The 8,231-nt window shown below is 37.1% G+C and overlaps 1 protein-coding gene across 1 annotated transcript in view; it reads left to right on the top strand.

Moving 5' to 3' along the window:
- The first annotated feature begins 771 nt into the window (after positions 1-771).
- The window catches only part of TFEC (transcription factor EC), a 160,870-nt gene continuing 153,410 nt past the window's right edge, over positions 772-8,231 (top strand). Inside the window, exon 1 of the mRNA XM_008063383.1 lies at positions 772-904. Within this exon, the coding sequence (XP_008061574.1) occupies positions 821-904 (84 nt within the window). The 5' untranslated portion in view covers positions 772-820. The remainder of the gene's footprint in view (positions 905-8,231) is intronic.

Raw genomic sequence — 8,231 nt, 5'->3', positions numbered from 1 at the left:
AGAGGTTACTCCTAGAACCGCTCTGTTCTTCAGTCTGCCATAGTTCAAGTTAGAAACTCAGTGTGGAAAATACAGTATCTATTGTGGTCTGTTTTTCTGTGTGGCAGTTGTTCCTATTTTGTGTTTGTTTCTCCTTTAATGAGGATACAACTTTTATCCAGGGAGACGTATGGGTCACTTGTTAGTGCACTTAAATCCACGAAGGCACTGCACCAGCTGGAAATTGTGACTTGTAGTTGAATTATTTTTGCACAGCGAATGGTTTTCCTTTTGACATATTTTAATATACTTGCACACTGAGAGCAAGAGTGGGTGAACAGAAAACAGACTGTTTTATTAACCCAGCAGTCACCTTTGAGGTTTGTACATGTCCACTTTTTTTCTTGCCTTTGTACATAATCCCAAGAGACTGGTACCTGGCTTTGCTCAGAATAACAAAGTCAGGCACAAATCTCCAAACACAATTGTAGCTGAATGCCAACTGTTTCTTCTCATCTTTTTTTAACTTGAACATTAAGAATTGTATCTTTATGGGTGAACCATAACCACTAAAGAATGAGTTTGTTTTTCTATTTCAGATGCTTCCCCTGTCATTTACTAGATTTATTTTATAATATGTAATCTCAGCCAATCAAATAAAATACTTTTTGTATATGTTTTGCAGTGCTCCTTTTTGTCAAATCCACTAATAGAAGAAAAGAAGAAAAATATGTTACAGGCTTTAACCGGTCTCCAATTTCAGCTGAAAGAACAATTAGGAGAAAAGGAGAGGAGACTTCAACACAGCCAGGAAACCAGAGCCCAGCAATCACAGCTCCACATGCAGTTTTCAAACAAACCAATGTTTCATAGACTTTTCCCAGTAAGACCAGAAATTTCAAGTCAATTACCATCCTTTTCCAAGGTATATATCTGTATGCAGAGCGAATATAGCCATGATTTCCAAGTAAATATAGTAGGTAACTACCTCCGAAAATCCATATATTTTAATTGTATTCAAACGCTGAATTGAAAATAGGAATAAGAATCCAGGGCCTTCTCCCAATTCCCATTAAGGAGCTACAATTCACAGTAAGTGGCTCATTTAGCTACATGGAAATATTAGTGCAACAAAGCATTCCAAGGACATACTTTTCTCTTTCTTACCATTATCATCAACATCATCATCATGACCATACTCCTACTTCATATTTTGGAGTACTTTACAAAGAAATTTTATATCATCATTCATTTGACTGTTCAAACTAATCAGTGAGGTGTTTCATATGAAGACTATTAATAGTCATAAATCATTTGAAAGTATACTAAGACATAAAATACAGAGAAGTTGTGTGATAGGAAGGACATACTCTTTAAATTAGAATTCTGGGTCTGCAGTGCTTGCTGTATGATATTGGGCCTTATACGCATTGCTTTGTTAAGTTATTCAACGTGGAAGACAATAGTTATGCCAAAAAGTGATCACGGAGGTTGACTGAAGTTTACTTTTTGTAGAGGGTCTATTTCAGTGTGTGTAGGTAGCATACGTATTTTATATTTAATTAATTAATTAGCTTATATATATATATATATACATATATATATATATATTTTTTTTTTTTTTTTTTTGGAGTCAGTTCTCACTCTGTCCTCAGGCTGGAGTGCAGCGACTCAATCACGGTTTAGAACAGCCTCGACCACCTGGGCTTAGGTTATGCTTCTTCCTCAGCCTTCCAAGTAGCTGGGACCACAGGTGTGCACCACAACACCTGGGTAACTTTTTGATCTTTTTTCTAGAGACGAGATCTCGCTATGTTACATAGTCTGGTCTTCAACTCCTGGGCTCAAGCAGTCCTCCCAGCTCAACCTCCCAAAGTGCTGGGATTACAGATGTGAGCCACCGTGTCCTGCCAGCAAGTGTATTTTAGATAGAATCGTTGCACTGGGGTAGAAGGGTAGAGTAGATAACTTTGAAGACAAGCATTGTGGATATGCTACCATGGTTAGGGACTTTTTCAAGGTAGTACACAAGGTAAGTAGCAGAAGCAAGATTGGATCCCATGTCTCTGGAAGTTCTTGAGCTATATTTCTAGGGCAAAAACTTGACAAAGAGAGACCTTGTTATGGAGGTTTTATAATGTAGAAGGGAAGATAAATAGATACAATGAAAGACTGGACACCATAGGTGTGGTACACAGCGTGGCTCTTGGGTTTGGTGATGTCAATAAAGGCTTTATTATTGTGAGGGAATTTGAGTTGAGACTAAAAGTATTGCTACATTCATTCTCAGGAAACAGCTATATCAGTCACACTTGCTTTAGCTTTTATATTACATTTATTCTTAAAAAATTAGACCATTTCATTAACTTCTCATAAACTTTCAATAACTCTGCTTATTTATTGTAAGTTAAGCTTTCAAAAATCATTGCTACTTAAGGTAATCAATATGCTTTGTTTCTAATTATTTCTGACTTATAACATTTTTCTTTTTAGTTCTTGCAGTTTTCTTTTTCAAGATATGTTTAAGCAGGTAGGGCTTTTAATGGAAAATTACATAAGATTATGAGCTCTATAATCTTTGGTTTCCTAGGATCCTCCTCATCATTACTTCATGTCCTCATTTTCAAAACATTTTTAGCACATATTAAGCAAGTACTATGGGATAGGCATCATGCCGAGCATTTTATGTATATTATTCAAATTATTCAATAATCTAGTATGGTGGCTATAAGTTTCACTTTTCAGACAGTAAACTAAGGCTCAGAGATTTGCAGAAATCTCAAAATTGCATAAGTAGCACTGAGTGTTATTGTTTTTTGACTATGACAATCCTGGAAAATTTTATTTATCCACCTTGTTGGGTTTCACCACTTTCTCACTAGTTTTATTGTTGAGAACTCTGACGATTTTCAGTAAGAATAACCCAGTTGGAAGTAGATTAAACTACAGAGAAAATTTGTTGGCTGCTATTACCAGGAAGGAGAGCTGATATCAAGAGTGACTGGAGCCAGACTCTCAGATATCATTAAGAACCTCTCTTTCTCCTCTGTGCTTCTCTCTGCATATTGTCTTTGTTCTCAGACCAGCGCCTCCTTGCAGCAAACCGTGTGGAATTCAGTCCTCTAGGCTCATATTCTCACAGCTTGCTGTCAAGGAAAATGAGGACTTAATGTTATTCAGCTCCAGTGTGAAATATTCCAGGGAAGATTTGCTGGGATCACATGTCCAGCCCTTATAACCAAGATGATGAGTGCTATGCTCAGTTTTTACTGATCAAGAGTTCACTTTCATGGCTGTAGGGAGAGAGGGAGGGACAGTCTGTTATCAGAATTGGAGGCCAAGGGTTGTACAGACATGATCTCCCAGAAATTGCCATGAGCCAAGCAGTTATCTCAATTTGTGGTTATTAACACAGGCCATTATGACACCTGTTCTCAATGTCTAAGTTAAGTCTTCACTATTTAACACCCTAGATGATTAGATCTCTTAGATCACATCTACAGAATGGAGGGGTTTAGGCTAATTTTGTCCATTAAACTTAATTCTGTCAAGTTTGTTTTAAATATGTGAAGCTGATTTGACCCATTTATATTCTCTAAATCTTAGACTTTTAAAAATTTAACTAAGATAGAAAATTCTGTTTCTGATAGGGAACAGGATCTGCCTTCAAAATAAAAAAGAAAAAGAAAAATCAACATGTGATGGATAGGTTTCAGATGCTATAGAAGTGATAAGTATTTGTTTTTGTTTTTGTTTTATTTTTGAGTTGGATTCTCACCCCATCACCCAGGTTGTAGTGCAGTGTCACACTCACGGTCACCCCAGTGTCGACCTGCTGGGCTCCAGCAATCCTTCCACCTCAGCCTTTCAAGGAACCAGAACTACAGGTGCATGCTACCACACCTGGCTAATTTTTTATTTATTGTAGAAAAGAGGTCTTGCCAAGTTGCCCGGGCTGGTCTTGAACCCACGGGTTCAGGCAATCCACTCACCTCGGCCTCCCAAAGTGCTGAGATTACAGGCTGAGCCACTGAGCCAAGCCAGAAGTGATATGTAGACAGACACAATGGGCATATTGGTCAACCTTGTCTTTGGTACATGTGCCAGCATGTCAGAGCCTGATCAAATCTGTGTGATGTGATAAGAATTACATTTCAGGGCTTAAAAAGCTGAGGACAAGATTCTTGTCTGCAGTGACTTTATGAAGGTACTGCCCAGTTTGAAACTGTCTGAAGTCCTCAGTCAGCTCACACTCTGACTTATAAGTGTTGAGGCACACTTTGAAAAGATTCTAAGCCTTAGAGACCCAGACTGTGATAAAAAGCATTTTAAATGCTGTGAGACTTCTTGATAACACATTGTGATGTGCTTCAATAAATATTTGTTGGTTTATTTTAAGGAATGAAATTAGGCTGTGTTTGAGTACATAAAATAAACAGTGTTTCTTTCTAAGCACATATGTGCCAAACCTGCATTGATGTGAATGGAGATATTCTTTGTGGGAAGCTCTATCTTCTTGGAATGTCTAATTTAATTCTGTTGATAATGTGTAAAGAGGTGGAAAATTATAAGAAAAATATAGACTCTTTTCTATAATATTTTGAATTTCTGTTCTCTTTCCCAGCACTTATGTCTTACTGGGGTTGAAGGGTAGTAAGATATAGGAAGGAGGAGTTGACTAACTGGGGACAGGATAATAGGATGAAAATTTAGCTTTCCAGTTAAATGTCACAATGCCTTTTGTTGAAAGTGGTTACTTTGAGGGTAAATCTGCCTCTTTTCAGCTAACATTCAAACTTTCATGGATATAAGGCAAAGCTCACAAGTCCTTATGTCCTCTGAACTGACTGGTTACCTCTGAGATACTTATTGCACTATCTGGCCACTGGGCTTCTTGCTGGCTTCCTGCGAAGTCTGGCAGATGGGAAGCATAGCGTGTTCTCTCAGCAGTGCGTGTCAGTGGTCAGTGTCAATGGACCTGGGCCTCAACCACAGAGCCCAGGCTAGACTCTCCTTGTTGCTGCCCCTCATCCACCCAGGACCTGCAAGAATGTATTAAGTCCCCATTTCTGATATGCTGAGGTCACTCAACACTATGTGGTCTAAATGAGAAAGGGGACAAAAGCTTCTCTTGTTTATGTTTCTTTTTCTCTCTGCTGAGTCATACTGAATTTGAAAGGTAGAAGCAGGTGCATACTTGACTGTGTAGCTCAGAGAAGGACTATAAACTGGAGATAAATATTTGTAGCTTATTACCATTTACATTTACTGAAGCAGTGGTAGGGGACAAATTGGTGTTTCTGCCCTCTTGCAAACTCTCCATTGCATGCATACATAATGACTTTTTCCCAGAGTAAGGAATCGGGTCCCTAGTATCTATCCTCTGGTCTTGCTTTGTCCTATTTCTATAATTTCCTTTTTTGAGGAAACATATTGCTTCTCCTTGGTCTGGTAGGAACTGCCTACATCTTCCTTTTTCCAGCATTGGCAACCACCTTTACTTATCTCTGAAGCCATAGGGGCTTGAGGGCTGCAGTTAGAGTTGGAGTTGGGATACAGAAAAGAAAAAATACCAAGAGGTGTTTACCAAGGAGGTGAAACCTGATATGGAGATAACATTTACAAAACAAGTGAAGGCAGTGAAAAAAACCCAATCACAGATTCTGTTGCTGAATCTTCCATGTTTAGATCTCATTTTCTAGTTGTACTTTGGGTATTCTAAATTTGTTAAATAACCTGTAGGATTTGGTCATCTGCTCAAGTTACAAATTTCATTTACATTTATGCTGAATACCCTTTCAAAGTCATCTATTTTAAAGACCTCTTAAAACCTTATCTTTTTTTAAAAAAATAAAACTCAGGCTAAAAAAAATAGATAATGTCAACTGGCTTGTATATAATACCTTACATACTTTGAAAGTCCCTCTGCCTCTAGAATTGACGAGAGGATAGAAATTAGAGAAACTGAAAAGCCAAAAAAGTGACAACCATGCACTGTCTGTAAAACATTTTTCTGATGAGAATGAAGATATTTTTTCCCCAAAGTTATCTTTCGTTATAAATATGAGGAATGCATGGTTCAGATCTGAGCAAAGTAGCCATTATGCTCTGATAATGAGTAATGAATGAACTGAAATGGTCGCTGTGCTTGTGCTAAGTTCATCCAACTTATGATCAACACTATAATCAAGAAGCCTAAAGAAGTCACCTAATCCTCATTGTGTTGTCTGAATAACATATATTATACACCTGAGACTCGTAGCATCTAATACCCTGTGAAATAGCTTTATAGCCCAAAAGCTTACTAATGGAGGAAAATGGCTCAGTGAAGCTGAAGGGAATTAGAAGGGGAGTCACCTGTTCTCTTAGAGTCCTCAAGTAGAAGGCAGTCTGGCACTGTGATTCTTATTCATCAATACCTGCGTCCCAGGGTTTGTCTTGATTTTAGATAATGAAGCAGAGAGAATTATACAACCTTTTGAGTAATATAGTGCAACATCCAGAGGAGATAGATTATTAATGTTCTCCCTCTTCTTCACTATTATTGACCTGTAATTTTTGTGTAATTTCCTTTTACTTATCTTGAAACATAGAAAATTGGTCACCTTTAACTTCATAATTTTCCCCCATAAATGTAAAAACTGTTGTCCATTTTCAACTTTTTCTTGTATGTCTCCTTTTTTTTGAAGCTTTTTAGTAATTTATTATAACTAGTAGTGACCTCTTTAAATTTCTCATATTTGCTTGAAAATGCATCATGATATTGACTAAAAAATATTTCTTTAGGTTTTTAAAATAATATATACTCAACAAATAACTTTGTTTTGCTATATTTTTGGTGGCTAAACTGCTTTCCTCATTTTCAATTATCTTTTAAATATTCATGTCCAAATACATAGATGCTAATTATTTCAGGTTGCTGCTAGAAAATGAATATTGGTGTCTGTAAGGACTAACTGACCCTGTGGGTAAAATTTCAGACATAGACAATTGAGAAAAACAGGAATGGTAAACATTTCCATTTCAAATGACATTTTCAATATTAATATATAACTGTATGAACTAAGAGGTTCAGTGCAAGATTTAAGAAAGTGCCATGTCTTGGTTATTTGTTAGTTATTTTTGCTCACTAGATTTCAGCAGTCTCAACTTTCAACAGTTCAGGTTCAAGTCATCGTCTTTCTATGACCTTTTTGAGACCTGCTACTCACTACTCTGCATACTGTGTTAACAGCAGCTTTGGCAGAATCACTTTTCATCTTCTGGTGGACTTATCAGAGAGAAAATGAACTTTCCACGTTCCATGTCTTGGAAGTCTCGGAGTTACAACAGTTTCCCTTTGCTCATCTTTAGGGGGAGCTATTCCCATTTCCTTTTCTGCCTCCTTGGGCCTTCTCATGTTCCTTCCTGCTTTCATTTTTCTTTTTCTTTCCATTTCTAGCCTCACCCTGAAAGCATTCCACCTCATTCCAGGTATTCGTAATTATACTTGTCTTATTTTCTTAAAAGCACATTACATGAAAATATCTAGCCTACTATATTAGGGTTTTCATTTTACTTATTTACTGGTTTATTGTTGAAAATGTAACTGCATGGGAGAAAGAACTTTTTCTCTTACTTATAGTTGCAGCTCTTGGGTCTAGAACACAATAGGTGTTTATTTTGTTAATAAATGATTTTCCTTAAAACTGTTCTTGGGATTCTTTACTTCTGATGTTTCACACCTTCCAAGGTGAATGTATACACCACCACTGCTTCAAGAAATGTTAATGCCAATAACCTACAAATATTTGTCTCCAGTTTGTAGCTCTTCTCTCAGCTACACATCCAAGTATCCATCTGCTTCTACCTAGATGCCTCTTCAAATTCAATATGGCCTGAACTATAAGTGAGAACATATGGTAATTTTTTCTTTGTTTCTGTGATAGATCACTGAGTATGATAGACTCTAAATCCATCCAAGTTGCTGCGAAGTCCGTATGTTTGTCCTTCTTTATGACTGCATAATATTTCATTGTGCATATGTACCACATTTTTTTCTTTTCTTTCTTTTTTTATTATAAAGATGTGGGGTACAATTCAGGATTAGGTATACAACAAGCAGGTAGCCTTGTTGATGAGGTATGCCCCTCCCTTCACTAGCAGTTTCCTTCAACGGCCAATCCCACCCCCTCCATGACAGTTTCCCATTACTGCCAAACACTTTCTTATAGTATTATAATTGTTCAAGGTCTGCTTATGAGTGAGAACAT

The sequence above is a fragment of the Carlito syrichta genome, unplaced genomic scaffold (genome assembly GCF_000164805.1).
Source record: "Carlito syrichta isolate Samal-C Ts95f unplaced genomic scaffold, Tarsius_syrichta-2.0.1 Scaffold306787, whole genome shotgun sequence".
Lineage (NCBI taxonomy): Eukaryota > Metazoa > Chordata > Mammalia > Primates > Tarsiidae > Carlito > Carlito syrichta.
This window is presented reverse-complemented; position numbering and strand designations above follow the sequence as displayed.